This window comes from Centruroides sculpturatus, unplaced genomic scaffold (assembly GCF_000671375.1).
Source record: "Centruroides sculpturatus isolate CEXI.00-Female unplaced genomic scaffold, Cexi_2.0 scaffold201, whole genome shotgun sequence".
NCBI lineage: Eukaryota > Metazoa > Arthropoda > Arachnida > Scorpiones > Buthidae > Centruroides > Centruroides sculpturatus.
In genome coordinates, this window is record NW_019384432.1 from 416,093 (window position 1) to 440,987 (window position 24,895).

Below are 24,895 nucleotides of genomic sequence, written 5' to 3' on the forward strand. Positions count from 1 at the left end.
TTACCCAAACGCTAAATATAACGTTTATTTGATTCTTTCTGAAAGATACAAGACTTTCTCTAGTAAACAATTATAATCAAATTGATCCGAGATGAAATTTGACAGTTTTAAATTTCGCACAGAAATAACATGACGGATGAATAATAATAATAATTATATAACAATATCGTATAGAGAAATAATAAATTTACAAAATTGTTCCCTCTTTTTCGTTTCTTATTTACTTTACAAATCCGTAAGAATTGTTCTTTACAATTGTTAACTGTAATTTCCACAACTCGTTAAATTCTTTCAATTTCTTATAAATGTCCTTCCTCTATAAGGGGAAAAAGGAAAATCATAAATACGTGCTCGAGCACTTATTATAACAAAACAATTCAACCTAACTGTTTTGAAATGCATCATAAATAAATAAAACAAAAATAGCATAGCTGTAATTACATGTCGACCTCGTGATGTCGCTGATTAAATTTGATGTAGACTATTACGTAAATAAAAATGTACTTACGTTATTGTCTTTTTCTCTATTGTTTTTGGCTCCGGTCGGGCTCTGTTTAAAACTTTCAAAAAATCCGATGTCTTAGCCCTCATCCGAGAGTGAATATAAGCCTGGAAAGAGTTTTAAAATTGCCTTTTAATTAAGTTCCAAGGGATTAAAATTTCTACATTACCATTTTTTCATTATTCATATTAGAAAATTTATTATATGTTTATACTATTTGCTATAAAGTTATTATAAGGCAATTTATCAGTTAATATTTAAAATATTTTCTAGAATTAATTATAAAGACTGACAAACTACCAAAATATTCGGAGCTCAATAAAAAGTAATTACTGTATACTTGAGTTTAAATTTTGTTTTTATTCACTCATTCTTGATAAATTTATGAATCACAGAGTATTCAAAAAACTATTTTCCTAATAGATACTTCTACAAAAGACACAAAAACTTATTGTGCTTTAACAATTAAATATTAATATTATATCCCATAAATTCCCTAAAAACAAAACTAAAAAAATAGAATAATTTTACTGCTGTTAATAAACGAAAACAATTTCAATTTTTTTTATAATTGTCCCAAATTCTAACATTAAAATATTTGAATCAGAAATGCTATTTTCCAAAAAACAAAAACCTTTGTGACAAATATTTTACTATAATTTATAATTAAAATATTTACTTCAAAGCTATTAAAAATATGAGAATTTATGATTTGTAATTGTTGTATTATAAACAAACACAAATTTCTGAATTTAAAATTCAAAATTTGCATAACAATTTTTATGATAATAATAAAGAAATAAAGATCATTCTTTTTATTCATTTAAATTTTGAATTTATACTACAATTTTAAGTTCACTAACATTTACTCATAAATTAAAATTAACTTGATTGTAGAAGCAGCCAGTCAGTAGGTGGGAGAAAAAATTAAATTGAGACAGTTCAACTTCATGATAAATACTATAGCATTTTCTGTTACATAAATTTTAAATGGAAGGGTACAATGTACAAAGTGAGTGGCAGAAGTGGAAGTGATTATTTTAACAAAAATAATTCTTTATTAGTTATGTTCGATTGGAATAAACGCATTTATCATAAAAATATACTACTAAAACATATTAGAATGCTAAATTTTAAACAGATGAATCAAATTCTTAAAAATATTTTTATAAGATTAATTTATTATTATTCTAAATCTATTATGTCATAAATTGAATGTTCAGATTATTGTTCTTTTATAAGATAATTAATTATACTGATAAAGTTAATGAGAAAATAAATTTACATAGCTTAAAAAAACTTCAAAAACAAAACTGAAATGAGTTTGCAAGTCATTTTATGTCATTTCCAAATAAACATTTTTAAAAATAATTATTAAAATATTAATTTAACAGTAAAATTTATATATAGCCTCGTTTCAACTATTTTCTGAAACTGCACAATGCTGTCTGCTAACTACTAATGGCCAACCAAGCTTTTTGAACTAAAAATTTAAACATGAAAGATGATATAAACTTTAGAAAAGTCAATTCAACTAAATCAAAACACATTTATAAAAAGTATTATATATTTTTGAATTTTCCAATTTATACAATTTTATATTATCAATATAAATTTCTCTAATTATAGTTATTTAATTTTATAATTATACCTTTATTTACTATTACTACTAAGTAATATTTACTTATGAATAATAATTAATATAATTCAAATAGTGTATGAGTAAATGTAAATGGACTGTTGCCACTAATAACACTAAAATTCTTTTTATTTTTCCAAAAAATATTTTCCTTGTACTCTATATGTAAAAGGAATGAGCAGCATTTCTGTAGAAAGATTTATCAAGTAATAAAGTGTATACAAATTAACAACGTTACATTTTTCAATAATTTTAAACTAAAGCTTGATTTATTAAATTAAAAAATAATATGCCTACAGAATGTGTAATATTTCATTGCCTAGTAAAACATTGTACTGTACATAAGATATGATGCAACATACAGTACTACTTAAGCTAATTAATGATACTTTAAAAGCAATTTTAGTGACACTGCAACTGCTATAGTTAAATACTTTTGTTCCAAGTGTATTCATGATGCCACTTGAGTGACAATCATAATACCTATTTGTAGGATGGAAGCTGGTTAAAAGCAAACATTATCAGATTTATGAATGTCTGAAAATTATTTCAAGACTATGATGATAGTTTCAAGAGAGAGGGATATGCACTAACGTGGACATCAAAGGTTAATTGACAGCTGAAAGTGACAAGCAAATCATCTCAATAGCAAAGAAAAATAGACTCATGAGAGCCTAAAATTTTTCTTGGAGCTTGTCTTGACAACAGGAAGATTAGTAAAGACTTCACAAAGTAAATTTTTGTTAGGAAAACACATTGTTTATGTCTGAATTAATCTCATCCCTATCCAACTAGAGATAGATATATATCATGACTGTCATATTGTGATAGAATTGAAGCAGAGCCAAAAAGTGCAATCCTTAGACCTCCCAGGCATGGATAGGATCTTGCACTTGCTTTGTTGCCATGTTTTGATCATTTTTATGCAAATTTTCCATTAGACACACACATGTTGATTTTTTATTTTTGCCCTCTAAATTCAGTTAAGTGAACTCAATCATGCCAGGAAGTGTGAACATTGTTACTTTGACCCTATCTTATCTCAAAATAAAGTCATGGACCCCTATTTTTAATAATAATTTTGGATTCCTCATCACAATTAACGGAAAATGGCAAAGTTTCATCAAAACAAATCCATAAAATTTTGAGAGAAAACACAATTCTGTAAGCCATGTAGAAGAGGCAAATTAAGAACAATTTTAAAATTAGAGAAAAGTACTCTGTAATTTGTGATTTAGTGACACTGCAAATGCTATAGTCAGTGTGTATATTATTCTGGCCAAAAACAAAATAATATGAAGAGCTATCATCTCTGTGTTTGGATGATATTTGCTAACTTTCTGAAACTGGTAACTAAGCAGTTAGCCAAAGTCATCATACCTATCTTCCATCCTTCTCTTGCCAATATAACAGAAAAGTGTGAAATCTAATAACAATCATATAACACATCTAAACAGCAGCAACAAGGACTTCATCACACTATCTGGCAGCTTCTCTTTATTCTTCAACACCATCTACTGATATCATAGTCTGCCTTTCCTTGATTGTTTTCTCTACCCATCTTTCCTATTCCATGCTGGCATTCTTATTTCATCCTAGTATACTAATAGTCTAAGTCAAAAATGCTTTGTCAAAATGTTAAAAATATAGTGTTTAATTTATTAACTGTGGTAGCTAGTTTGACTTTGTATGGAGAGAAGTTGGCACCTAAAACTATTTCTTTAATATAATGAAAAGGGATAGTTTGAGATGAAGATAATAATATAAGGTGGCATTATAGCTGATGTTATATCTTTTTACATGCTTTTGATTAACAGCTTGACAGAGAACAGGAATTAAGATAAGATCCTAGAACTTCAATTGTAACTTTTGTGATGTTGATCTAGATTGGTTTATTATGATAATGCCCATTCTTATAAAGTTTGTGAATGAATATCTTGAAAATAAAGATATATGATGAACAATTGGCCAACCAAATCCTCTTATTTTGTTTGACCCAATCAAACTTGTTTAAAATTCTTTATAACGACAAGTCAAATCACAAGCCATCAACTCTTTCCAAAAACAACTTGTAGCTGAAAACTACTCTGTTGAAAAATGAGAATGCTCCATACTGAGCTCCTAAATGTTAAAAGATCTATACAGTAGTTTGAGATGATTGTACAGTAAAACCCTATTAAGAAGGTTTTGAATGACCTCTAAAAAAGACTTCACAGGCAGAAAAACTTCTTATGCAGGAATTGTAAAAACAAATTTTATTGTTTTATTTCAATATCAAGCTAATATAACATACCATAGTGTAACATAGTAGAATAGTAAAATACACTGACTTTAGCAGGTGTTTAAGTGTCTGGTGTTGAAATGAAATGTCAACAGTTAATAGACAGCACCAGATAGGGAGAATGGTCAAAAAATAAGACAATATGGTGAGCATCTGGAGTTACTTTATCCTTTTATAAAAACAGTAAAATTTTAATAAAGTTATGGTGAGGAAAAAGATTACAATTTCTCTCTAACAGAAACTTCTTAAATGGGTAAAGTATGGGACCGATATTTTGGAATTTCTTATACAGGAAATCTTGTTATGCCGGAAATTTTAACACACATCTTATGGTGTAAATGCTGAGACTGGAAAATTTAGACTTCTTACATGGAAACTTTTTCAATGGGTTCTACTGTAATGACATCAAGCAGAGTATGAAACAGCAACGTGAACACTAAAATATTCATATGCTTGTAAAATGCTATCTTCAGCAAAGTACACATTATTTGTATTTTATTTAACTTTAATGAGTTATGTCAAAATGTACATTATGTTTGTGAAAAGTTTGACTAAATTCTGTGCAAGTTTTGAAAGTATATTGTCAAAATATATTTAAAGCATAAACAAATACTAGGATGAAAAAACTATTAATTTCTATCATTTTGTTTTTCTATGAGATTGAGATGTGTCTTATACAGATCCTCCTTTTGTCTGGGAATGTGGAGAGGAAAAAAAAAGAATAAAATATAGCAAATCCACAAAACACATGAAACAAAATCTTTATTTTAGGTACACAGGAAAATGACAATATTGTGAAAGCATTCTAAAGCCTTGAAAAATCATATTTCAAACTAAGGCATAAAGTTTCACAAAACAAATGTCAATCAAAGATTTTGTCAGCAGTAATTAGTGTTGTTATTGCGTTGTAGTAAATTTAAGCATCCTATATACAGGACACCTGAAAATAACACATTAAAAAATAAAATTTTTATTTGCTAATACAAAAATGTGTTCAATAAATGATTTTACATCAGATATACTATAATTGTTTTTAATTATTAAAAAAACTGTTTGGACATACCTGGGTTAAAATGATTTTTGAATGAAAAGAAAAATAAATTATAAATATAGACATCACCCAAAATTTTCTATTAAAATTTAACTTTTCTCATTTCATAACATAAGAATTATTCACAACAAATATACTGTAAGAATTTGTTTGCATAATAATATTCTTTAAGTTACAAAATTGAGTATTTCCACAAATTGCAAAGTAATATTTTACTCATCTTCATAGTAGAGACAATCAAATTAAATTTAAACAAAACATCGAAACTGCAAGACACAAGAATTATCAGGAAAAAATTACTGTTTCAGCAGTCTACATCTTATTAGGAATAGCATTAGCATGCTATTAACTAGAGAGATTTATTTTTTAAAACAATTATTACAATTCAAAATAAAATCAAGAAAATTTCAGAAAATACATTTTAAAAAATAATAATTATTGATGGCAAATGCAAGTGATATTACAGAATGAGAATGCACCGTATAGTTAAATTCTTTAATCATATTACAAAGTTTCAACTTTTATCAAAACACTACAAGTTCCTTCTTAAACAAATCCTTATTAGAAATCTAAACCACAAATATAGTTTTAGAGAATACAACATGTATCACTGACAAGATAATTCTAAGCCAGATATTATATTACTTGATAAAGAATACAAAACAATACAGGGTGTTTATAAATGAATGGTGCAGTTTTAAAAATAATAATAAATCTATTTATTATCTTATATAGGCACACCTTACAGCATAAGCAGCGGCAATTGTCCCAAAATTTTATGCATTAATCACAATCCTTCAATATGTGCACTCATAGTCACACAACACACATCTACACTGTAATCAAATTCTTCCCATATGCAGTGTAGCATGTCCTCTGTAATGGTCTGCAGTGCATGACAAGCAAAGAGTGGGTAGCGCATAAAAGTTTTTTTAAAGTCTCACAGTATGCAGCTGAATTGATCGTTTCACCATGAGGCAAAAAATCAACAAGCAACACTCTGTATCTGTCCCAAAACACCGTGCACATGATTTTCTGAGCAGAAATTGTTTGCTTGAACTTGACTTTCCTTGGAGATGATGAATGTCGCCATTCCATGGATTGTTGCTTCGATTCCGGTGTAACGTAGGCTACCCACGTTTCATCGCCTGTAACAATACAGCTTAAAAAATCATCTCCCTCGTCACTGTAGTGCTCAAGAAAAGTCAATGCACTGGCCAAACGTTTGGTTTTGTGCTCCTCCGTCAACATTTTCGGCACCCAACGGGAACACAACTTCCGATAATTTAATCGTCTGGTCAGAATTTCATAGAGAACACTTCTTGAAACTGCAGGAAACTCTTTAGATAAAGATGAAATCGTGAATCGTCTGTTTTCTTTCACTCTACAGTCCACTTTTTCAATCAAATCATCAATAATGACTGAAGGTCGCCCCCTTCGTTCCTCATCATGAATGTTTGTGAGGCCATTACTAAAGGTCCTAACCCATTTTCATACTATTCCATCACTCATAATGCTTTCACCATAAACTTCACTGATTTGGCGATGAATTTCAGCCACTTTTGAGCCTTTAGCACTGAGAAAACGAATAATGGCGCGCACTTCACAGTCGGTGGGATTCTCAATGAGCGGCGGCATTTCAATAACACGCAAACAACAGTAAACACAGTTGACTGGCTCTGTAATGGAGTTTGTGGCTTCCCAACAGATGTAGGTACACAGCACGCATGCACTAAGTGCCAACTGCAGTGCTCCAGCGGCGTTATATTAAAACGGTACTTACTTTAAAAACACGCCTCGTAATTTATCAAATGCACATTAGAAAAATTTCAATATATATACAAGTAGCCATTGATTCTTGATTTCAATGAATGACAAATGGATAAAGCATAGGTAATGTACAATTTTCACAGTTTGCTCTTCAATATGAGGGTGAATGAAAAATTATCTGTACTCTGGCTGTAGAATTTAGTTTAATCAATTTTCAGAAAAGACAAATAGACTGTTTTTGACATAATTGCCCAGCTTTGTCCATCTGTCAATAAGTTTTTGTATTCCATCATTAAAACATGTTTTTCAGCTGTCATGAGCTGAGAGTCATGAATGCACAGTCTTTGCCTGTCTTGAATGCACAGTTTTTGCCTCTTCAAATGTGAATCTCTGTCCTTGTAAGGCTTCTTTCAGGAGACCAAACAGGTGATACTCTGAGTGAGTGAGATCAGGACTATAGGGAGGATGCTCCACCACTTCAAAAGGAAGTTTTTGGAAAATGTTGACAGTGTGTGCAGCAGTGTATTAGCATGCATTGACAGGCAATTCCCTTGGATCAAGATCCTCTGCATTTTAATGAGAGGCTCTTCAGTGAGCATCTCACTATAATGAGCAGTATTGGTTGTAGAACCTTTTTCCTGAATAATGTTCCAACACTGGCCCTTGAGAATCCCAGAAAACTGTAAGCATCAATTTTTCAGCTGATGGTTTACCTTTGAACTTTTTCTTTCTTGATGATTAAAGAGATTTCTATTCCTTACTCTGCCATTTACTCTTAGACTTATAGTGATGAATCGATGTCTCATCACCAGTAATAGTTCTTTCAACTTCTTTGTTTCTTGTTGAAAGCAAAAGTTTCAACAAGAAACTTTCACTTTCTTTACAGTATTGACCAAATGTTATTCACAGTTATCCAAATGCTTCCGTTTGTGCTCTTTTATGAGTTATTTTGGTACCCACCTCACAAATGTTTCAAAACCCAAGTCTGTCATGGATTACTGCATAGGTAGAGCCACGGCTAATTTGCAAATGATTTGCTACATCATCCACTGTCACTCATCTATCCAACAGAATCAGTTCATGTGCATGCTCAATTCAATGTTGCCATCAGTTGTGGATGGGCATCAGCTCTTCCTTCATGGAGCTGGATGCCCATCCATACTGACACTTGTGCAATCTTTTCTTTGAACTGATAATAAACTGATCTTTCATTATGTTTCCAGCAATGCTGTCAATATAAACTAAATTTCAAAATTCTTCTATAGAAGAATCTCAGCAGAACTTTTGGAATCTGGAACAATTTTTGAAAAAAACAATATTCTAGAACAAGTTCTATTTAAACCAACTAAATAATCTGAATTTTTTGCTGTCATCAGCCATCATTATTAATGTCCAAAAATTTAACAAATTTAACAATACACAATAATATTGCAGAAAAACAAATTATGGCTCACAAATAAAATAAATTGAAATGATGCTTGGAAATTGCTTATAGGCATGTATAGACATGTGTCTATAACAGGGGTGGCCAACCTGCGGCTCGCAAGCCATCTCTTTGAAGGATTATTTGTGGCTCTCGATAAATGTACCCGAGTTCCCTTTTCATTTTTGTGTTATTATATTTTTTTAAATTATTATTGTTCCGTATGTGTTTCAAAATGTCTTTTAAATTATTAACAACAATTATAAAAGACTAAGTGCAACGTTGTAACAAATTTCATTTCCGTCCAAGTTAAGAATGATATAACTCATCGAAAACTGCGCGGACGAACATAAACAGTGGCATAATCGTTCGTTATCGACCGACTCCAGACCAAATTTGAATTTGTAAACTGTCATTGCAATGGACAGTTGACATTGTGCTCTGGAGGAAACAATTTGTATCACTCTTGCTACGGATATAATTTGTAATCTGGAATTTTTTGCATACCTTTTTAATAAGTATTTAATTGCGGCTCGCGAAAAATTTCAAATTTTGTAAAATGGCTCGAACTATCAAAGAGCTTGGCCACCCCGGGTCTATAAGCACTTTCTCCATGTATAGGACATACATGGAGATATGTTGTAGGAACATAGATACACAGTTACATTTGACAATATATTATATTTTATTTTAAAAATTTACAAAATTATATAATAATTTTTTTATATATGTAATTTAAGTTTCATGCATATGTGCGAGAAACAATTTAAAAAATTGTTAGTTTTGTGTTCTATTTCTTGAATTTAATGTTGTTTTCTCTATGAACAATATTGCCTGAAGAGGATTGTTGAAAATACTTGTGAAATAAACTTTTTTCCATAATGCCAGTAGACAGTTGTGTCTCTTATCTTTTTCTAATATAATATCCCTAAATCACTTCTTATATCATATTTAGTATGTCTTACATTCACAGCTGAAAAAATTTCAAGTCATCATGCAGTGACATTTTCAATTTTTGTTTCAGTAACATTGGTCTTTGTAAAAGTTAAGTTTTATTAGCTACTATTTCTTTAATCCAAGGTTTTAATATTCTAAATGAGGTTTTATGCATTGTAACACATTCACTATCAAAAATATAAAACTTCTCTATTTTACAGAAAGATTTTATAACTTTTTAATTCTATGGAAATGGACTCCTTTATAACATGAAATTCTATTGTTCAATTTTCAACTTTCATGCACATTAAACTTATTACATATTTTTAAAAATGCATTTTATCCAAAAGTGAGGATTGCCTTTATATTTTATGTTGCTATCATACACAGAACATTACCTAATAAATAAGTATGAGAATTATCAGTGCATATATATAAAAATTGGAAAAGGCTCACAATAATAAACAGTGTGTGCAAATTCTTGTTAAGACATGATGTATTAATTCATAACTGATATTTGCATGCCTAATAGTCTTATCACAGAAGTCTGTGATTAAGAGATGAATAACTTTTTATGAATAACAATGTTTCAATTATATAATCCTATTAATATATAAAATTACATACCTTTGAACATTTGATATGATAATGAAGATAATCACGGAACATATGAATCAGATTAATTGTATTGTCTCTAGCTTGTTTGTTTGTGTGACGTGGAAATAAAACTGAAATGAGAATAAAAATACTTATTGATTAAAGATAATATTAGTTTATTTTTGAATTTATAATTTAAATTAAACTACTTACATTAATGTATTATTAAAATTGGTATATTATGTCATTCCAATTTGGGTAAAAAAAAAAAATTGAGAAAGTGCATGCTCTACTACTTGCTCAAACTTTATTTCAATATTAATATTATTTTCTATGCTATTTTTTCCTGCTGAATCTGGCTATCCTTTGTGCATTATCATTATCTTCTTCTGAAACACCCTCTACATACTTTGAGTTATTTCTCTAAATTATTTTATTTATGTATATGCAAGCTACATGAATAAAATGGTCATATTTACTGCTCTCTGAAAATTTGCTGATTCCAGAACATTAGGAAAAATAATTTTGATCACTATCAATATAACTTATCAGCTTATGCATTCGACATTGCCAGCATTATAAGAGTAAAATTTAACACACAAAATAATTATTTTATGAAAATACTTTTCAAAAACAAAAATATCTGATTCCTTTGATGTAACAATTTGACTTTAATAGTAAAAGTAAAAAAATAAAAAGATAATTTTCACCTATAATAACCTATAATAAATTTATATTATATCGAATATATATTATTATATATTAAAAACTATATTACTTATATAGTTTTCAAGTATTGGCACTTTTGACTCCATGTATGTGAATGCTATGTGCTACCATTTCCAGTAATGATATAGTGTCTCTATTGAATCATTTTTGAAAGCAGAAGTGGGGAGAGAACCCTCCATTTGTTGTTCACTTCTATCTCTGTATACACACTGTTAGTTTTCACTCTCATTGTTGTGGAAAATCCTCATCTTCTGGTTCTTGACTTCTGTACAGGAAGTAGCCATTGTCTCCAGTTTGAGTTTCTGCTTTAAATTTGCAAGGATATTTCTTGATATACAGTGGTACCTCGGTATACGTCTGCTTTAGAATATGTCAAATTCGGAATACGTCCTGTTTGGACGAAACAAATTTTGCTCGGTATACGACTTTCGTTCGGTATACAACTTAATTCAATTATACGCGCCATCTATGAACAAGTAGCGCTATCGGTATACTAGACCGGACTAGACGTTCGCGGTGCCACAGCTTATAACTTTGTTAAATTTCTTCCGATTTTAATTTGTAAGTAAAATTTTATTATTTTTATTAATCATGAAGTGCAAAAAGGCAAATGAAAAGCAACAGAAAATAAAATAAAAATGACTAGAATCACAATGGAACTGAAAAAAGAGATTTTGAGAAATATGAAGGTGGCACGAGTGTTCGAGATTTTAACTGTTGCATACCGTATTCCGAGAATGACGATATCGACATTCGCAAAAAATGACGACATTATTAAATCTGCTAACGTTGCGAAACGGGTTAAAACAATTTCTAAACAGAGATCAAAGACATTAAACCATGTTAAGAAATTGCTTTTGCTTTAGATAGCTGAAAAACAGTGTGCTAGAGACAGCGTATCACAACCATTTAGTTGCGAGAAAGCTAAAAAGATACATGCTGATCTCATGAGTAATCAAGCAGGAACTAGCCAGGAAAGCGAGGTGTCTCAAACCAGCCATTTTTTTTAAACATGAGAACGGATTACTCATTTTTACATTACTTCTTATGGGAAAGGTTGGTTCAGTATACATCCTATTCGGTATAAGTCCAAACATCAGGAACAGATTAAGGTCGTATACCGAGGTTCCACTGTACTTTCCATCTTTCATATAAGGTAAACTTAGATTAATTTGCCCACATAGAAAATGAATCATGTTCTTTTTTACAATGTGAAACAAAATAGAATAATTTTCAGCATTTGAAATCTCTGCTGAAATTATGTTATCAATTTGAGTTGAGTAAACTTTTTCTTTAAGCCAAACCAACATACGTGCATGTGGTATCCCTCTTTAATGTTTTTTTGCCATTCAACTGAATACATCCAACAGCATGCTTCACCATATATTGAACATTTTGTTATCATATTAATTAATTTTATGAGCTCTTGTTTGAATACTTGTACTGTCAAACTGTGGTGATCAAAGAGACATTGTCCAGTTAAAAGTTCATCCTTAATGTCAGGTCAAAATGGAATATATGTGAAGGCTATAAAAAGGTTGAATCTACCATAATTCCTTACATATGTCATTGCATCTTAAGAATGAAGTGTTACACTGTGAAAACTATATAAGTATTTGATTTTCCACATTTAATAATTCAGGTATTTTCATTCCGGAATATTTTCTAAATTCTAATAATGTTCTAGGGCAGTGGTTCCCAACCTTTTTTCATTAGCGTACCCTGTGACATGTCATATCTCTAGATTGTACCCCTCATTTAAGAAATTTAGTGAGTACCCGTATTGTTAATTTTATATATTGTTACTTTAAATTAAAGAAAAAAAACTAAATAAAAAAATACATAATAAAGTTGTGATTGTTGCAAGGAACATTTTTTGACTAATAATTTTTTAATACTATTAGTTTGTGATACATAATATATTATTTTTTCTGCCATAATAACTAACTTTTTTCTGTACCCCCAAACAACCTATCGCATACCCCTAGGGGTACGCGTACCACAGGTTGGGAATCGCTGTTCTAGGGTATATCATTGTCACAGTAATTAAGTGAATATAATATTTGGTTTTTAAATTATATTCTTTTTTTGTATAAATTTATTTTTTAACATTTTTTTCGTCAACAGATGACACTACCTACATGTAACTGCAGCAAGTTGTATGTATCTGTTACCGCTAAAGCTCGAAAGTCGTTAATGTGTACATTACTTAGCTAATCTGCAGATTAACTAGGGTGATCCGTTAAAGTTGCTAAAATTGTTCTATTTCTCAAATTACCTACGTAAAGTGCAGATTATCTAGGTAATTTGCAAATTACCTACTAGGCATTCGGTAAAGTGAAAATAACATCTTTGCTGGAACAACAGCAGCGTTTCTGTACGTTTAAATTAATATAATGTTCTTTATTTAATTTTCGATATCTAAAGAATCAAGTTCAAACAATCAACAAATTACTTGATAGAATCAATCATCAACCAATTAAAAAACGTACAAAAAAAAATCAAACAGTTTAAAATATTAATACAATTAGGGAAATTATTATATAGATCAGTGTTTTTCAACCTTCTTGAATACGCGACCCCTTTACAAGTTAAAAAAATTCTGGCGACTCCCCGGGGCCATATTAAAACTATATCAGTGATTTTAAAAACTACGTATTTAATTTTCTTTCTGTTGAGACCTAAATATCGATCGAAAAACCAGTTGTACTTTAAAATAAAAACGCAAAGCCTTCTCACTGAAATTGTAGTTTTGTTTATTGTAGTGTAGGACCTACAAACACTTGTCTTTTTCTTTTACCCGCAATCCCCCATGTAAGGCTTTGCGACCCACAGGTTGAAAAACACTGATATAGATAACCACCTATGGAATTTCAGGACTTTGAGTATCTATCTGAATTGAGGGGACCGAGACGACTTCAACGATCCCCTACTTTTGGACCAGAGATGAAAAATAATAAAGTTATCATACTTTTTCTGGTGATCGCATGATATAATTGTGCACTTAATGTTACCTATGGTGAGTAAAATGGCAGCTCGTCTCTGATTCCAGCAAAGAGAAGAAAGGAAACAGTGGGGACGCACATTCTAACCTAACCTAACCTAACCTAACCTATTCTAATAAATTACCATAATTATTACCAACCAAATTATTAGAATAGGTTAGGTTAGGTTTGAACATGCGTCCTTTCTTCTCTTTGCTGGAATCAGAGATGAGCCGCCATTTTACTCACCATAGGTAACATTAACCAATTGTGCTTACTTATTAGTGCAGTCTAAAGATTGGTGACACTTTGAATTTCATAGCAATTGGTTTTTGTGACTAGCACACCTATTTGTGGTACATTTATTTGTGGCAAAGATCTTATTTTCACTTTACCGAGTGTCTAGTAGGTAATGTGCAGATTACCTAGATACGCTGCATATTATCTGGGTAATTTGAGAAATGGAACAATTTTCACAACTTTAACGGATCACCTTAGTTAATCTGCATATTAGCTAGGTAATGTACACATTAACGACTTTCGAGCTTTAGTGGTAACATATATACTACCCAAAAATCAATATTTTAGGGTAGTGTATAGCTTAGTATTGATTTTAGAGTCTAAGTAATACCCATACAAACTTTTGTTCAGATCAGTTTAAGAATAAAGATTTGTACACAGTGAAAACCAACAAGAACATAAAAACTTATTCCATCTGGAACTTTTGTATAAATACTGTAAATATTAAACTGTCCTTTACACATATTTCCAGTAATTTTGATATATACGTAAAACAACTGTTTCTGCCTCTTTCAGGGCCAGCATAAGGTTTTTTATTGAAGATTTTATAGCCAAACTTTTGAAGAAAAATAGTGAAAGAAAAGAAAAATTGTAAAGTTCAGCTATAAAATCTTCAACAGAAAGCCTGATGCTGGTCCATTAACAAGGCTGAAAACAAATGTTTTCAGCCTTGTTCATTATATTGAAATTGCTGGAAACATACAAAAAGGCCAGTTTAGTATCTATTTAAACCAAAAAGAATTTCATTTTTATATTCATAGATAAGAAAAAATTAAAAAACAAATCACAAATTATTGTTAAAAATGAAACAAGTGAGATATAAAATTTGGACAAAACATTTTCTCAGGGATACCCTCCAATATTAATACATTTGCCCTATTATTTTATTAGTCCCTCAAGATTAATAAAGTATTGAGAATATATATTTACTAGGACCACAGTACAGAATTATTTTGTCCATCGTTTCAGTCACTTCTGCATATCATTTTCAGCTCTACATCATAGAAAAAGTGTGTAGTTTTCAATGATTTTTTTTTTTTTAAAAACCACAGATAATCAGTTGGGAAAAAGCTAGGATTGTAAGACATGTTCAAGGAGCTCACTTCAGTTCTTGAATTCTCTCCAGAGTTTCATGTGTTGTAATCTATCATCATCATGCAAAAGCAATAATCTTATTGTCAGTATGCCTGTTTTCTGCAAATTGCTTTCTGAAGTTTAAACAGAATTTCATAGCAAGATGCATTATTCACATTTTACACTTGCTTCTAAAAATGATCTGGGAGTCCTACTTGAACAAGTCTTAAAACACAATAAGCATAACCTAACCTGCTAATAGCATAACCTTAAACTCTTTGCTTGTTGACTGAACTGGAATGTTTCTATTGAATTAAAGCATGCATTGATTTGGGTTGATAAGGTGCAAGCACAATTCATCCCCAATAACAATCCTATTCAGTAGGTCTTCTTTTTCAAGATGTTGCAAGAGACCCCATAACTTCATTGTTAAAGGTTTATTCTGAACATACATTTTCTGAAATTTCAAACAATCATGCATTATATGATAGACTAAACACAGAACATCTTATTGCAGTCTTTACAACAACTATTATCTATTCTCTTGTAAGCTTAGATCATCTCTTCTAACTACTTCACATTTGAGTTGCTTTAGTTGCAAACTCAACAGTAGTGTTACCACCCATCCAGTTTTCACCCGAACAGTCCGGTAATTGACTCACTGTCTGGGTAAACTATTAATTTTGTCCAGGAATTTCGTAGAAATTGTGAAATTACAATGAAACAAAGTTCTTGCAAATATTTTTACAAGTTTACATTATTTTAACAGTGAAAAAACTCACACTCACTGAAACTCATTTGCAATTCTGCCATGTTAGTTAGTCTGTTTACACCAACGTGTGGCACGCAACCTGTTGACCTTTTTTTTTTTTTTGTATTTTGCATATACGATCGTATGATTGTACACGTCTCTCCAATATCCAATAGAGCTAAGTCATCTGTACCTGTTCTTTCTTAATTTAGGTTACTCCTATGCAAGTCCCTAGTCCCTAACTGTAACTGATTTAGAACCACCATGCACATTATTCTTCACATTGTAAAATGACATTGCGCATGCGTCAGGAACTTCTGTTTGAACAAACCTGACCTGCTGTCCGGGTCAGCAATTTTCAAAAGGTGGCAACACTACTCAACAGAGCCAGTCTTCCTCTTAAAGAGTTAAATCCTTGTGGGAATTTCTGGATTTACAATATAAAACATTTTATTTTTAATGAAAAATGTTTGACATATAGAGAACATTTCTTTATGACTTTCCTTTATATTTTTCTCATATGTTGTACATTTGAAAAGTCTCTTGATTATTATCAGATTCCTGTATGGCATACAGTTCCAGCCTGATGAGCTGCCAATCATTTACATATTGCTGTTAATTGCCTTTGAACCTGCTGCAGGACTCCATTAGTATTTATGTTGCTTGGTTGTCCATTGAAGAAAATTATTAGACTAATTAAAAAATAATGTCAGATTTTCTAGAAAGAAATCAATTTGTTATACTCAAGCCTAATTGATTAATCCCCTACATATTATCCATAGTTTATAAATGTTTTCCTCTTTTCAGGTAACTTGTTTATGTCTTGAAAAAATTCTTGGGTTTCTGAGAAATACTAAAGATAACTTATTTTCTTTTATGAATGTTTTTCATACAAAAATTGTAAGTGATTAAGTTCTTGTCTGAAAGTAACAAAGCCAGGCACAAATATTTAGTAAATGCTCTCTCTGATTTTCTAGCACATAGCATACTATTCTTAATACTGTACTTTCATAGAATGACCATCATGCAGCATAAAAATGGGGAAGACCAGGATGCCGGTTAAAATATAAAATTAATCAGATCTAACAGAACTAGTTGTTAATTAAATGTTAAAGAAAGCACTCTTCCAGTAGAATAAAATAACAAAATTGTAATTTGACTGGCTTATAATCAGGAAGAGTTTTCAAACAATAAAACAATTAACGATTTATTGACATTAGTAGTAGAAATAGTGGTAGTACAGTACTCAGTGGGTGTGGATTACAGTAACCATCTACCAGACCTTAAAAATAACACTTTCCTCTCAAATTTCACACAAAACAGATTTTAATCAGGGTAAGCTGAGATAATTTACAGGGAGCTTCTTAAATTTAATGTTTATTTTTACATTTTTGAATCAAATAACAATAAAATACATTAAAAAAGCACTTTTGGAATTCCATGAGTATTTTATGTGGTTAGAAAGAAGCCAAAATTAAAAAATTAAACATATAATCCTAGTTTTTGATGTAATGTTGACAGTTTCACAGTTTTAGAATAAAAACTTGTTTATTTTTTAATGAACCCTCTAGAGAGAGATCTATAACCTCACTTAAATCAACATACCTTGCTTTTACCATACAGAAATATCTGATTTCATGGTCTCCCTGGATAAACCGGCATGCCACTCATTCCATGAAAATACAATACAAGAACTAATATATTAAGTAAACTACATAAACAACACATATTTTGTGTAAAATTTTATTTTTTAACAACAAAATTATCTTTAATTACAGGATAAAAATAATCTTGGCACCTATATACCATTTACACAAAATGACTTTTGATAGGCCAGGTGTACCCATTCATCCACACATTGTTTATTTCCTTAAATACTTTGATTATAATTTACAAATATTTATCTGTCATTACCACTAAATATATGAAGGAAGCCTTTGACATCTATAAATAAAAATGTAGTCCTCAATCTCTCAAAATATTCTGTTAATATAATATGGATCCAGCTCATAGCTTGGGTATCATTATATTCCTTTTTGCTATCAGAATTATTGCCATCATCATTGTTATTTCTCTTCAAAGTTATTTCTCGAAAAGGCAGGCGATAATCGCTACAAATACTCTCTCAGTTAGGAGGTTAATAAACCGGGGCTGCCCGCAGGGATCTCGGTGAGGGCCTGGCCTATGGAACCTGACCTTCAACGATCTTCTGTGCTCCTTCCCACACAATGATGATGTAACAATCCAGGCATACGCAGATGATCTCCTCCTCATTGTAGCTAACAAAAACTGTGACCATCTGACTGAAGTCACTAATGAATCCCTAAAAACTATCTATAAATGGAGCAAGACACATAAGCTTCCCATCATCTTTGAGAAATGCACGGCACTTGTACTCACACAGAAAAATAAACAAGGCCGATTAAAACATACTTCGACGAATGGCTCAATTGGCATCATCACATTAATACTCTACAACAGAAGATCAATGGAAAAGCAACCTACTTACATGGACTACTGGAAACTACTGGGGAATAAACCCAACCAACTGCCACCTTATCTACAAGGCAGCAATTAAACCAGCTATTCTCTATGCTATACCTGTTTGGTATGAGGCGCTAAAAAACACCCATGTACGACATAAACTCCTCTCCTTACAGAGAAGCTTTGCAATTAAAATATGTAAAGCCTATAGGATGGCAGCCACTAATGCCCTCCTCGTCATGGCCAGGATAACTCCCATATACATCCAAGGAAACTACATGGCTTGGTACTGGTCCCTCATTAAGACCGACTTTAATAACTAGACAGATAATAAAATACAGTGTTATATTGCTAACAGTGGTCTTCCAGAAGGCTTCCTGGATCTTGTAAATCAAATCAAAGACTCTAATTTGGACAGAATCCCTGCAAAGAACAAATTCCAACAACACCCAAGTAACATGAACAATTACAAAGAAAACATGAACTTTGATAAAACCATGCACAATTGCACTAACTGGTATGTATGTACTGATGGCTCAAAGAGCAAACACGGGACAGGGTCTGGTATTGTTATCCTCCATAAGAATGGTCACAAGACATACCAGGCATACCTTAAGTTGTTGGCCTACTGTACCATTGTTCAGGCCGAGCTATGGGCCATTTGCAAGGCAATCCAACACATAGACAATCATCATACATATTATAAGGGTAACATTAACATCTTTATGAACAGTAAAGTGGCCCTTCACATTTTAAACTACCAAAAGAAATCATCTGTTCTAGCTGCTGAAGTCATAAAGGCTGCTCAAAACCTGGGAAGAAACTGTAACCTACAGTTTACTTGGATCCCAGCTCACAAGGGCCACGAAGGTAATGAATTGGCCAACAAGTAGGCCAAGTCAGCCTACACATTGTCTTCAAAACTCACCTACAAGAAGTTACCTGCAATTTCTCTGAAACATCACTTACAACACATAGCTAATGATATGTGGCAGGAGTGGGACTGCGCTGGTACAGGAAGGATGTTTCACAACTTTATACCTTCCCTTGTGCATCTTAAAAAAGCCAAATACTTCAGCCCAGATGCAGAGGTGACCCAGTGCCTTACAGGACACGCGAACTTCGCATCATACCTGCACTGTTTTGGTAAGCAGATTGGTAGCACCTGTGATTGTGATGGACAGAGTGAAGACAATGCGCTACATTTTCTTTTCAGCTGCAACAAATACAACCAACAACGTGCAGAACTCTTCCAAGAATGTCTCCAAACAGGACTCAACTGACCCCTCCCAATCCTGCAGACATTCTCGATAACAAAAACTATGGACGAAAACGAAGAATTTCATACGCAATACAAAAAAACTCGGGCCCACGAATTCCAGTAGCCAGCGAGATAGTGACATGGCCACATCCCACATCTGGACCAATAATAGACTGGCTGATATCATTTAAGGTAGGCCGGCTACTTGCCCAATTTGTTCAACCCACAATTTGACTGTACTGGCATATGCAAATTAGACCCACTGGGTTTATATCTACTAGATTCTTCAATGTTATTAATGCTAAATTTTATAATGTTTTATCTCTTTGTCAACCCAATTTACAGCATACTTTGTAATTGTTAAAACTTTGTATCTGTTCCCCCCCTTTGCTGTACACATTCACTTGCATGCACAAACTTGTCATGTTTGTTTTTATACTGTTTACTGAACATATTTTGTCTTGTCACTGTATTTTACTTGTTCAACAATTCTGATGCAGATGCTCAATGATCTGACACTTCCCTCCAATCTTTCCCTATTTTCTTTCCTCCCTACTTACTATCACTTCCTCTTCTAATTTCAATTTCAACACTTCTAATTTCTTAGAGGTAAAGTCTGTGCATATACAGACACCTCTCTACTCTTTTAATGTAATGTAATGTAATGCCATCATCATTGACATCATAATAGCTCACATCTTTATACTGTCATATCTTCCAAACAAAAAGGACAGTTTGTCGTCTTTCTACTATTGTCTAGTTCTTTTCAATCCTCATCATTTTTAATTCTACAATTTTTATCTTCAACACATCCCATTAACATTACATTCATCATCATTTTATTTGATTTAGAAGTCTAATAAATTAGGTTCCTTTCTGTTGTAATTCAATCCCAAAAGCCCCAAATTTTATGAAATATTATTTAATAATAATAAAGTAATCTTAAAAGAATCTTATTTATTGTAACATTGTCATAATGCTGGGCTGCAATTTTTAATCATATTTTAATTTTAAAATTATTTGGAGCCACTGGCCCAAGCTTTCTGTAGCTGGTCTTGATTTTCATCTTTCTACCTCCATTCTCAAGATTAAGGAAGAATGGATAGACAGATGACTAGATTTGAAAATTGTAGCCCAAAAAACAGTTTCAGATCTGTGGATGATTAATGATAAAGTACTTTATCATTAATCATCCACAGATCTGAAACTGTACTTAATTTTAAATAGAAGAAAGAAAAAATACATCCAAATAACCCCATCTTTGAAAATTTTTCAGTATTATCATGAACTGCAACTCTGGGCTAGTTAATTAACTAATTTCAGAGATCCTGATTTGCTTAAAGAGCATTACATCTTCAACTGGACATCATCATCATCATTCATGAGACTGGCTGCAAACACATTGACTGACAATCTCATTCATATTCATGCTCAGATGACTGTAGGAACAAATAGTGTGACAATTGTGTTATCTTCAACAAGCAGACAACAATCCAGCAGCTACTAGATGATACAGTTTCAGCATTTTTATCTGAATTCTGTATTGATATACAGTACCTACACTCCACTAATCTCCCTGTCTATCATCATCCCATAACCCATAATCTCAAACTTTTTTGGAGCCACTGTCCTCTTGGTTCCATAAGTTTATATCTAACACTCCCTAACCAATTTCCTTGTGTGAGAAAGGCTTGGAAATATTCTTAGAAAAACTTTTATATGAACCTCACACTTTGTGTCCTTACTTTTATTTATCTGTCATTACCACTAAATATATGAAGGAAGCCTTTGACATCTATAAATAAAAATATAGTCCTCAATCTCTCAAAATATTCTGTTAATGTAATACGGATCCAGCTCATAGCTTCGATATCATTATATTCCTTTTTGCTATCAGAATTGTTCTCCATATCTGGAAACATTAAATGCAATGTTTTTCTTATCTATTTTAATGGATTAAATGAAACATTCAGTCATGACCCTGACTGCAACAATGCCAAGCATTGATAACTGAATAAAATTCTGCACTTTAAGATGTTTGCTTATAACAACTCAACAGGAAATTGTGTCCATTAAACATTATTACTGCATGATGGTAATTAAACTGTACATTTCTTTTCTGTGGACACTGTTGCATTCCAGCATGACTGCATCACAGAACTATTCTGTATCTGCATATACTTGTTTGAAAGCATGATGTGGCTCAAGATATATGGCAAATAACATTACAATACTTTTCATTACTAGGTATTTTATTGACCAAGTGATTTACTACAGATTTATGTCAACATATGCAGACTAGATGTTCTGAAAAGTTCATATGTTGATACTTCAGTTCTGACAAAATATTCATCAGTATCTATGTTACTATAAAGTTGAAGCCACCACTTTTACTGGAAGACATGATACTTCTTGGCAGAGAATTTGTCTTTAGAGGAAGCTGTACATTGACCCAAACCTGCCAATAGTGTCTTTTTAAGAATGCCAAAACCACCAGGCACACTTTGTAAGGTAATGCCCTCAACCAATCAGGTAAAGACAATTTAAATGTTGATATGATTTTTTGTTTTCATTCGAACATTAAACATGGTCCAGAATTTGTTTGGTTTCTTTTAACTATTAAATAAACTTTGTTTTGTCTTTGAAACTGTCTATCCTCATTTGTTTAAAAATCTGTTACTTCCATTACAGCTGTTCAGCTTTCTTTTGTGGTTTTCTTATTGACATTTGTTTATATTTTAAGCAACAATATAAAACATCTATGACAATCACTATACACATTACAAAACAGGTATATTAAAAAAAATTAAAACTAAAAACTTTTTCTTATATTAAATAAATCTTAATGTTTTATATTTATCTTCTAATGAACACAATTCTTTACCTGATTACAATAAATCTAACTTACCAAATGTTATATATCCAATATTATCTCCAATACGTGCATCAGTATTCTGCAATTCCATTGGGGGTTCTCTATGACTAAATAAAACTTGAGGAGCTGTATGACTTGCTTTTCTGCCTTCTTTAAATTCCTAAATAAAAGTAATTTATTATAAATAACTATATAACAAAATCAAGTTTATTTATTCTATTTTTCACAATGAAGTAATCATTTAAAACTAATTAATGTTGTTATAAATAATTATTTTTATTTATTTAGTTTTTATTCTTATGAAAAATTTGAAGAACAAATAATGACTATTAACTTTAAAATATAAATTATAAACAATATTTAATTTAGCTTAACATTTTAAAATGTAGATTTTTTAGTTTTGACAAAAATCAATATGTAGAAAAGATAAATCTAATTTATAAATTTAAGAAAAGCAATTACAATGTCTTTTGAAAGTGCTGAATAGTAAACATTATAAACATTAAAAATAAATTACTGATTTATAAATTGAAGTATAAAATGCAGTTTATTATGATGTCTTATAATTAAAAATTAAATTAAAATATGGTAAATAATGCTTATAATTAAATTTACTGAACTTTTATAGCTATAAAACAGTGGATAATTTAAGAATCTTATAAAAACTATCCTAATGAAAATAAAACTATTAAATTTTTCTCTTTAAATAACTATTTAAATAAAATAATTAGAAATGTTTGTTTATGTTCCATCTGTGAGCCCATGAAATGTATGAAAATTTGAAATTTCATAATAAAAATAAAAAATTAATATTAGTAGTTAAAAGTTTTAAAAATACTTTGAAAAATAATACTTACTTGCATAAATACTTTTCCAATAATAATATCATCTTCATCTTTAAATATAGTACTGAAAACAACTGTTACTCTATCTGGTTTTGCTTCTACATATCTGAAAAGTTAAACAATGAAGATTATTAATATACCTGATTTTATACTATAAAAGAGAAATACCTCGGTGGTTTTAAACTTAAAAGAAATAAATATATTTGAAAATCAGCACATAAAAATATCATGATTAAAATAAAGAAAAAAAAATGTGAAACTAAAGATTTTAATTCACATTATATTTAAATCGCTTTAAAAGGGATCCTGCACAAACTGTATAAGAAATGGATCCTGGTGGATTTGCCTGAATCTTTGATATTTTATAGTCTAGTGGTCCTGATTAAAAGTCTCAGAAAGTCAAAAAATCATGTTTTGATACTTTATAATATGATATCTATACATGACAAAAAAAGCAACTACATGAAACAAGTTCCATACATATTGAATTATTTAAAAAACATTGAAGTTATTAAATAATTTTTTTCCAAGACATGTGATATGTTACAGAAAAAGATTATTCTGATTTATAGTTGTTAACAGATACTGATTATAAGCATGAATAAGTTTTTTATTCTTACAAAACATAATGTTCCAAAGAACAAAAAAAAAAAAAATCACCTTCCCTGCAAAACTTGAGTAAAAAACAATCAGTGAAAAGTATAGTAAAAAGTAAAAATTAACAACAGAGATAAAAGTAAATAAATATACAGGGTGATTCAAAAGTCACAGAAATTTTAAAAAATTAATAATGCACAAACTAACAAACAAGAGATGTCTTTGTAAGCATTTCTGTGAAAACTGCATCATCTTACTGTAAATAGATTGTGAGTTATTAATTTTTAAAAATTTCTGACTTTTGAATCACACTGTATATAAAATATACAATTCCATACTACAACATGTACAAATTCCTTTTACGGAGACTTTTGAAAGTTTTAAGATCTAAGTGGAGTACTCAAGTTCAACAAACAAACACCATGTGTGAAAAAAACATGTCCTTTGTGATAGATAATCTGTTTCTTTGAAGTATTTGAAGTTTTTGCAAATAATATTTAGAAATTATTTTAGAAGATAAAACTATTCCAAATACAATAATACTTACAAAGTTTCATCATCTCTATAATGTATAACAGCTCTCTTATGTCCTTCTTCCCCCTTTTCTTGAAATTCAAAATATTTTTCAAATACTGAAGCAAAACAATTTCGTTTTAACATTCCTGTTTTTTGTATCAATTCTTCATAGTTTTCAGGAATATTTTCAAAATCAAACAGCAGACTAACATTATATCCTGAAATTAAAATAACCAAAAATAAATTTTATTTAAATAAATTAATTGTTAACAAAATAGAA

General features: G+C 30.7%; 1 protein-coding gene and 1 pseudogene across 1 annotated transcript in view; both read right to left on the reverse strand.

The window, feature by feature from the left end:
• Positions 1-24,895, reverse strand: part of LOC111619781 (probable actin-related protein 2/3 complex subunit 2) — a 56,377-nt gene continuing 31,482 nt past the window's right edge. The window contains exons 5-10 of the mRNA XM_023361593.1: positions 24,647-24,833; positions 23,515-23,608; positions 22,691-22,817; positions 10,230-10,330; positions 509-609; positions 1-316 (exon numbers count right to left, since the gene is read on the reverse strand). Coding sequence (XP_023217361.1) covers positions 292-316; positions 509-609; positions 10,230-10,330; positions 22,691-22,817; positions 23,515-23,608; positions 24,647-24,833 — 635 coding nt within the window. The 3' untranslated portion in view covers positions 1-291. The remainder of the gene's footprint in view (positions 317-508; positions 610-10,229; positions 10,331-22,690; positions 22,818-23,514; positions 23,609-24,646; positions 24,834-24,895) is intronic.
• LOC111619783 lies at positions 5,496-8,756 on the reverse strand (annotated as a pseudogene).